A 9,392-nucleotide genomic window follows, 5' to 3' on the forward strand; every position below is an offset into this window, starting at 1 on the left:
GGTGGGTGGCTCCCACCATTGAGCACACCCTGGGAAGGAGTGGGGGTGGGGGTGGTGATGTGCCCTGGGATCAGTGCTGTGCAGGGTAGGCGGGCTGCAGCTGCGGGCTGGAGCTGGGCTCAGGGCAGGCAGTGGTGGTACTTGGAGGGGGCTACAGAGGGGGTTACAGCTACCCCAAATTTTGTCATAACCCCCCTGGTAGCACCACCACTCACTTGGCACAGCCCCAGTTCAACCCCCCCCACCTCCACCCACGTGCCAAGAAGAGCTGGAGCTCTGGCAGGCAAGTGGCAGCGGCACTGGGAGCAGGGCTACGGCAAAATCTGGGGTGGCTGCAGCCCCCTCCATGGCCCCTATCCCAGCGCCACCTGCCCTGAGCCCAGCCTCCACTAAAAAGAGTGTGGCGCAGGCAGCCCTGGCTCCAGCCCGCCCTCCTCGCCCCAAACAGATCTGGGGGCACCCCCCATGACCTCCCGGGGTGCACACAGTGGCAAGAGCCATCCCCCCCACCCCCCAGATGAGCCACAGCTCTGTCCCATGCCCACTCTACCCCGGCTGGGCAGTGCCTGCCCCTGCTCCCCCTCCCTCACCATGGGGGCGGGGGGTGTTGATCTGCCCCACCAAGCCCCTTTCCTCTCCCTCCCCTTCTACCACAACAGACTTACTAGCTGCACTCTGCTGGGCTCTGCTCCTCGCTGCCTACATGCTGCGCTGCAGCTGCACACACGCACAGGCAATTATCAGCCAAATTACTGGCCACTTCAGGCCAATTTCCAACACCACCAATTTTCTTTATATCAGTATCAATCCAATATTGGACCGACATACTGGTGCACCTCTATATTGTTTACTCGTATTCAATTTGTGACCCACTATAACCTTTCAGATGCCTTTTCTGGAGAACCAGCCAGTCATTCTCCATTCTGTAGTCATGTGGTTGACTATTCTTGTTTAAGTGTGATACTTCAAACTTGTTTTTAATGAACTGCATCCTATATATTTTATAGCATTTCTCCAATTTGTACTTTGAATTTTAATTCTATCTTTTAAAGTACTTGCAAGCCCTCTCAGCTTGGCCGCTGCAAATTTAAGGATGAGAGAACAGAGAAAGCACAAGTCATTAATGGAAATGTTAAATAATGCTGGATCCCTGCAGAACTTTACTTAAATCCTTCCCAATTCACAGTGAAACCACTGACAATTACTCTTTGCATATCAGTTTTCCAACCAGTGGTGCACCCACTTTCCATGAGTTTCCAATCTTTCTACTTTCAGGCTCATGACCCCACATCTAATCTGAGCCTAAATGCTGTAACTACATTTCCGTAGGGCTCCTGGCCCCCCTGCCTTGTTAAGTGATATAGCCCTATTAGGGAATTGGTGATCTAAACTATATTTCCCCCAAGCTTGCTTATGAGAATATCATGTAAGACTCATCTCATCTCTACTACACCCCACCCCTTCTCTACTATGCCTGTACCCTTGCCACAGACAGAAATTAGATTAGTTTGATATAATCTGTTCTTAACATATCTATGTTGACCCTTGTTTTTATCCCATGGTTATCTTCTAGGGTATGCTTGCCCTTTCCCAGGCTTCTGAAATCTCATCTGTCCTCCACAAGTTCTCAGAGATGATCGTTAATGGCTCTAACCACTGCTTCATCTATTCTCCTTAATACTTGTGAATTACATCAGGTCCAGCTGATTTAAAAATACGTAGCTTTTCAGTCTCTGTAACATGCAACATCTTGAATACAAAAGAGAATATTATCTCTGTGTTAAAATTTCAGAAAACCTATTAAGTGAAATTGCTGCCATTTATAAAATTATCCTGCAAATCTCAGTCATGTGACACTTATTTTTGTCCCTTATGTCTTTTGCACATGTTACTAGTCATAGGAGGAAGAAAAAGCTTTATTTTCTTTTCAACAATACTTACTGTTTTTTCTTCCCTTATACTAGGATTTGAGCTTTACCATCAAAAATTCAAGGAATGTTATGCTTTCCTTCTAGGGAAATCAAGCATAATGAAGAATATATTTAGAACTCCTTTTATCATGTTTCAGCATCATTACAATCTGACATACCACTGATTAAAAAAATTGTTTTTGCGCTGGCTCTACTATTCCTATATCTAAAATCTGCCGTTTATTTAGAATCCAGTGCAGCAGAAAGGTGTCAAAATCACCACAGAAAAAATAAGGATTGCCTAGAGTAGCAAAATAAGGCAATTCTGCAGGTCCTGAGCACATTTACCTCAACTGAAGACAGTAATGTTGACAGATGTTAGTGTTTAAGTTCCTGACTGTTAAGCAAACCAATCAGTAAAACCTAAAAGTCCAATCATGCAACTCTTCACTCGCATCAGGGGGTTCAGGATCAGGAAACAATTAATAATAATATTGAATTATGCTTAAAATGGCAGATGTGTTAGGCAGACCATACTTGAAGTCATTTATGATTTACCTAGTACCCAAAAATATTTAAGGTTCTTCACTAATAGAAGCAGACCTCTACCCCTAAAGGTTGGCAACCTGATGCACCACTTCCCATCCAAGATCTGTACCACCTTATGATAACAAAGGCACAAGGACATACATTACCTACATCATAGTGTGTCCACAGCTGCAGTCCTGCTGAGCTGATGCGGAAGACACTGGAGAAGAACTGTTCCTTTGCAAAATATTCTGGGATCTGAATATCTTCTGCCAATAAAGGAAATTGCTTTCTAATATCTGCAATATCCTGAATCAAAAAGGGACATAGTTCAATATTTCATATATCAGACATAAATTCAAGTGAAAGCATGGGATTATTACCACGTTAAACAGGCATATAGGATTAGATCCTCAGCTGTGACCACAGACCATGTGGCATTGTTTGGTAGTTGTGAACAATGGTGTCTTTGACTGCAGTCTTTGGCATTTGGACATTGATTCAGTCTCCAGTATAAATAACAACAGACCAAAAGATGCACTGATTTAAGCCAGGAATATCAAACATATGGCCTGCAGGCAGGTCCAGCCTGCACAGCTTGCCATCTGGCCCTTAGTGCTACCTCTGGGTCTGATCAGACCGACATAGGGCGTGGTGCCAGTTCACAAGCCAAACTGGGCCTGTGGATCTCCTCCTCTTTCCCCTCTCCTTCCCCCAGTACAATTGATCTGGTGGATGCTCTAGCCTAGGGGCCAGCAATTATTTTGGGCAGAGATCCGCTTACCCAGTTTTAGCAGGCTGTCAAGGGCCGCATGGGTAGCCCTGCCCCTTGACAGGTGCCCTGCCTCCTAGTCACCATCTTGGGACCAATGTCCCAGGGTCAGCAGCAGTGGGGCCCAAAGCGGGGCACATGCTGGCACGGATCTGTGGAACCAGGCTGGGCTGCACCAGCAGGGAGAAGCGGGAGCTGGCCTGGTTCCAGAGCCCCTGCTGGCTGGGACCCCACGCTCCTGCCACCCTGCTCCGCTGGCACTAGCCCCAGGACACCGGTGTGGGCCCCGTGCTCCTGCTGGCTCCCGTACCTGCTCACTCCCAGTGTCCCCCAGCCCCACAGTACAGGAAGGGGGCAGCGCATAGCCCCGACACCCTGCTCCCTGGCAGGGAAGGAGCTGATGCTGAGTGCAGGGAAAAGCGGCCCCTCACCCGCCGCTCCCTGCTGCAAGCGCTCGCAGCCTGTGCCAAGCTGTCTGGAGCAGGCACAGGTAGCCCCACGTGGGCTGCAAGCGGCTGCGGCGCAGGGCACCGGCCACAAGGCAAGCAAGGGGCTGATTTTCCCCATGCTAAGCACCAGCTTGTAACCTGACCCTGCGTCAGCTCCAGGCTCACCTGTCAGGGCTGCGTGTGGTGACAGCAGCTACAGCCCCCTGCTTGCTGCACTGGGCAGTGTTTGCTGCTGCTGCCCGCCCAAAGCTTGCATGCTAGGCAGCTCACAGGCAGCAGTGGCAAATGCTTCCCAGCGCGGTAAGCAGGGGAGGCCGCAGCTGTTGTCGCCACGTGCAGCCCCAATGGGCAAGCCCGGAGCTGGTGTGGGGCCCGGGTGGCTATGGGGCCAGGTTACAAGGTGGTGCTGAGCTTGAGGAGGGGAAAAGCAGCCCCTCCCTGCCCTGTGGCCGGCACCCTGTGCTGCAGCTGCTTGCAGCCCATGTGGGGCTGCGAGTGGCTACAGTGTGGGGCACTGGCCGTGGGGTGGGCAAGGGGCCACTTTCCTCCGCGTCAGGAAGGAGCCTGGAGAAAAGTGGCCCCTTGCCTACCCCTTGGCTGGCACTCCCTGCTGCAACCACTTGCAGCCTGTGCGGGGCTGTCCAGAGCAGGCACAGGCATCCCCGGGCGGGCTGCAAGCGGCTGCAGTATGGGGTGCTGGCCACGGGGTGGGTGAGGGGCCACTTTTCCCCTCTCTCCACATGCTCAGCTTTTCCCCAGGCCATTTTTCCCTGGGCTCCTCCCCTGCCCTCCCCCCCTTTCCCCTTACCTGTGGTTCTGGAGCAGGACAGCCATGTGGTCTCAGGCCAGAAGCCCCTGCTGGGGCTACTGGCTGGGGGGGGGAGGGGCAAGGCCAGGTGGGCCCTGCTGTTGTGGGAGCCCGCCAGGCTTCCCCTGGGTCCTACTGTCCTTGGTTCCTGTCATTTTTGACAGGAACCAAGGGCAGATAAATATTATATTTTGTATATTTTTTTAGGGGCCCCATGGGTTGGATAGAATGGCTTTGCAGGCCAGATCCAGCCCGCAAGCCATATTTTGCCCACCTCTGCTCTAGCCAGCCTGGGATCCATGCTGCATGCAATGCAGATCCCAGAACAGCTGGAATGGGCACCACATGCTGCACAGTCCGACCAGAGCAAGACTTGCACTGCATGCAGTGGCATCCCTAGCCAGTGTGGGACACAAAACCCACTCTGGGACACGTGCCACAGGGCAACTACACTCCAACCAATCTGCTGCACACAGCCCAGGTCCCAGACTGCCTGGAGTGGCTGCTAGATAAGGTATGCTCAGAGGGAGGGGCAAGAGAAAGGGGTCTATGGGCCTGACCTGAATCCAGATGAGTTTGACAGCCCTGATTTACGTTGTCTGCAGCATGTCAGAAGGACACTACAATGGCCAGGGAATATCAGGATCATGCTCTTTTTCCAGATCAATTTCTCTTTATCAACACCTGAAAACAGAATCTCAGTGCCTGACTCTCATTTTGGTGCTGGTCTTAGGCATCTAGATTTAAAAAACTGGGCCTAAATCAATTGATTGGGCAAATGATCATAAGTTGTGTGGTTATGGAAGTCAAAAGATCAGAGCAGGGCTCTTACAGAAATTAAACTTAATCTAAAATATACAAAAAGCAATCTCAAATTACCCACCTTTCTTGGATCTTCACCCAGGGATCGCAAATAATATTTTTCATCCTTAAAACACCAACACAAAAGAAATGTGTCAATAGAACTAAAGAACAAAAATTATATATCAAACAAAGGGCTTCAACTAATGAGGCCTCATTAAAATGTGATGCAACTAAATGACACCTATAAATTCATCTACTATGCTGACCTGCCTTTTCTTCTATTGCTTTCTTGTGCCTATCCAAGGAAATGGAAACAAAAGAAGATTTACTAATTAAATGAAACAGGTAAACCCAAAGGTGTAAGGGTGCAATTCAATAATTAAAGAAAAGAAAGATAAAACACCTTGCTTCACATGGAAGCTTAAGTCACATTTTCAACTGCTTCAACAGTGTTTTGACTCTGTAGTACATGAAAAAATTGTTCATAACACTGATACAGCAAATCACAACAGTGTATTTCAGAACATGCTATAGCTTCCAAATAAATAGTAGAAGGCACATTTGAAAAATGATTTGGAATTATTCACCCACCACTGTCCAGTAGACATTCAGGGACTACATTTTCTGGGGAGGGGCAAATTCCTATCCATCCATCCAAAAAAATCAGTATTGTCTGGACATAGTTGCATACCCAATCATTTGTTACTCATTAAGTATGCTACAATATTTATGTAGTTTATACTCATATGTTTGACTGGAGCTACAGCTGTACTAGGAGTATTTTCCACTAGCTTTTACAGCAAAATATGTAAATTAAAGTTGCTATTATAATTAAAATATAATTTTAAGTCTATTTCTTCAACTTGATTCTGGAATCCTGCTCATGCAAATCATCTTTGGCCACACAAGCAAGCCTACTTGCTTAACTAAAGTAGTTAGCTAAATTGTGCACATGAGGAAGGAGTAATTTTTTAGTAAAGGTTCATTTTCTGGGACCCCAAAACAGCCTAAGTTATAGATAACTTTCAGTTAAAGTGCTTTGTTGGACTGAGGCCAAAAATTGCAGCCTTTTTCTCTCAAAACATTGGCAAAAAAATGTAACATCTAAGGAAATTACCTCAGATATAAAATACTCTGTGTGTGTGACTTCAGCTGCTCTCCGCACAAACGTATCAAAAGGCAATGTTCTGCAATATAAATACCAAAATCCATAACACTAATCAGTGTAACAATCCAACCTAACAAACTATCTGATTATTAGTTTTAAAACACTTAATGTATCAAACATATTTCTCCTACCCATAATGGCTAAGTACAGACATTCGTGAGGTTATATATATCAGGTTCAAAATGGCTGCTGGATTTAAATTTAGCTCACTTTGGTGCCAACATTACATTTACAGACCCGGTCTCAGTGACTGGCAATCAGTGTAAACCTGTAACTGAACAGAAGTTCCATACCCACAAACTGGTCTAAAAATTGCAAAACTTGGTTTAAGATAACCCTGGATCCATGCAGTATCAGACACATCTGACTTAGATCAAACTGGTGCATGGAACTTCTGTCCACTTCCCCTGTGTAGCCCCACGGCTGAGAAAACCCAGCCACTGGCTCCAGCCCTGGAATTATTCTTTTCATTCTCCCCTTGCCTTGCTTTGCTTTTTTTGTCCCCAGGCCCCTTGCTCCCCCCCTCTCAGCCGTTTTCAACTCCCATGCCACAAGCCAGGTGCAGCTGCTTTCATCAGCATGTGCCACTGCTGTAGCCAAGCAAGTAAGTCCCAGTGGCAGAAGGACTTGGAGGAATGGGGGTATAGGATCACTGTGGGGGGACCCCATCTCACCCCACCTACAGGTCACGCCTCCCCCCACCTTGGGTCATGCCTGCCCCCATCCATTGCAGGTTGCTCCTGCCCCCTCTCCCACCCACAGGTCATGCCTGCCCTCACCACCCCTCATGGGCCATGCCTGCTTCCTCCCCCCACCTGTGGGTCATGCCTGCCAGCCCAACCCACCCATGGGTCATGCCTGCACCTCCCCACCCCACCACATGTCGTGCCTGTCCCACCCTACCCCTTGTGGCTCGCACCTGCTCCTCCACCTCACTTGTAGCTCACACCCACCTCCCCACTCCACCCACAGGTTGCACCTTCCCCACAACCTCTGGTGGACCCCCAATCCCTCCAGCCTGCTGGACCCCCCAGTTCCCCAGCTAGCTCCCCCATCCTGATGTACCTGATATTGGGCAGCCATTTTGAATCAATTTAACTCCCCCTAACACCCCCAAATGTCGTACTTATGTAAGGACATATGATTTAGCAAACTACTTAAAAAATCATCATAACAACTACCAACTGTTCAGTAGGAAGATAAAAGAACTATGTCAATATGAAAGTCCTATATTTAAAAATCCTTCACTTCAGCCAGCTTCGCTCATCTCATCCTAGATCCAAATGCTCCAGATTTAAGTCATCTTGTAAAAGAATAATTATCCGGCAACCTGGCAAAACTGCTCAGTAACAGAAGCTCTTGTTGTGTTCAATAGGATTTGCCAGATACTAAGTGCTTTAGCAAACCTGGACATTGCATTAAGGTGTCTAAATGAGAGCTGAGCTTTTCTAGTAAATTCAATTCCAATTGTAGATGGAAAGCAGTCCTGCAAATCTGGCTCTTAGTTTGTTTGGACTCTTCTCAATCCGGGGGCACACAAAGCTAAATTTTAGCTTGTCTATATATGCTACCTTAGTTGAAACCATTGTTTAAAAATAATTCCAACCTTCCTGTACTTTAAGCTATTTTCCTAACATTGCTTCTTTTTGTGATTCTAGGGAAAAGAAAAAGGACTTGTTTCTATGAGGACAGCTGCAAATTATTTCTTTTTAAAGTCATTCGCTAGGGGCCCCACAGATGTCAATCTGAGTTCTGCTGCTGACTGGTGGAACAGGATCAAGTCCTGGCTGACTGAATCACACTTTATGGGGGCTGGGGTGTCTTTCTAAAAATATCATTTGTTCACAAACTGGGTACATACTGCAGGACATATTTTTTTTTCTACAGATACTCCTTTGGTAATAGTTTGCTCCAGAGACAGCCAATACAAATCTAATACAATAGAGACTTCTTAGATCTTTACTTCAGTAAGGGACTACAAAATGTAATTTTCCTTGATACAGCAACAAAGCAATGGCTTGTAATAGCTAATGTATTACTGGATTAATGCTTACATAAGTTTTCATAATCTGCCAGTATCAGCTAGTTTGTGGCCCCAAACAGTTTTTAATTTTGGAAAATAAATGTTAAGTATAAAAAGCAGCAATAAAAACAGACGTATAGACACAAATCCTTTAACTAGCTCTTCACAGGGAAAATATTTTCTATAGGATTCAGAGTAGACTACACAAAATAGGATAACTATTCATATATTTCTCACAGAATCAATTAATAAGGATATTATTAAATATCCATATATTTAATAACTATTCATACATTTCTCATAGAACAGATATAATAAGAATATTATTAAATATCCTTACCCTCTCAGTTACCAGGAAAGATTTTTTCCAAGATGGCAAGATCACTCAAGTTACCACATCACTCTTAGCACTGCTGGCTCATAACTAAACTCTAGGTCATGGGTGGTCAACCTGTTGCACTTGTGCCATAAGCACAACGGGCACCCTGTGTGTGGCATACAGCAAGCTGGGGAGTGGCCAGGCAACACAGCAGCAGACAGGGAAGGGAGCAGAAAGCAAAGCAGGTATTGAGCAAGGGCACAGGGCAGGGAACAGAAAGCAGAGCAGCAGATGAAGCAGCAGAAGGTGGATTGCAGTGACACTTGGGGACAGTATGGGGCTAATTTGTGACATTGGCTGCCACAGGCAGTCCTCAACTTACGACTAAGTTGTGATGAATGTCACTTGCAACGTTTATAAATTGACATTTATAAATTGACATTCTGTTCCGATGTGGGTTTTGTCTTTCCAACGGTTGATACAGCTGTGTACAGCTAGTAAGTGTGTTGTAGTGGAAGGGGAGGTGGAACAGAAGGGGCATGGGGGCACAGATCAATGCCCCCCACAGTAAGGGAGGAACTAGGGCTGGGACCAGGGCTGGGGCAAGCGCT

At 46.8% G+C, this 9,392-nt stretch overlaps 1 protein-coding gene across 1 annotated transcript in view; it reads right to left on the minus strand.

Annotated features, from left to right (window-relative positions):
- The window catches only part of TYW5 (tRNA-yW synthesizing protein 5), a 33,103-nt gene that overhangs the window by 10,653 nt on the left and 13,058 nt on the right, over positions 1-9,392 (minus strand). The window contains exons 3-5 of the mRNA XM_019523177.1: positions 6,389-6,458; positions 5,351-5,395; positions 2,610-2,747 (exon numbers count right to left, since the gene is read on the minus strand). Of these exons, the coding sequence (XP_019378722.1) occupies positions 2,610-2,747; positions 5,351-5,395; positions 6,389-6,458 (253 nt within the window). The remainder of the gene's footprint in view (positions 1-2,609; positions 2,748-5,350; positions 5,396-6,388; positions 6,459-9,392) is intronic.

The sequence above is a fragment of the Gavialis gangeticus genome, unplaced genomic scaffold (genome assembly GCF_001723915.1).
Source record: "Gavialis gangeticus isolate Ggan-Ray unplaced genomic scaffold, GavGan_comp1, whole genome shotgun sequence".
Taxonomy (NCBI): domain Eukaryota; kingdom Metazoa; phylum Chordata; order Crocodylia; family Gavialidae; genus Gavialis; species Gavialis gangeticus.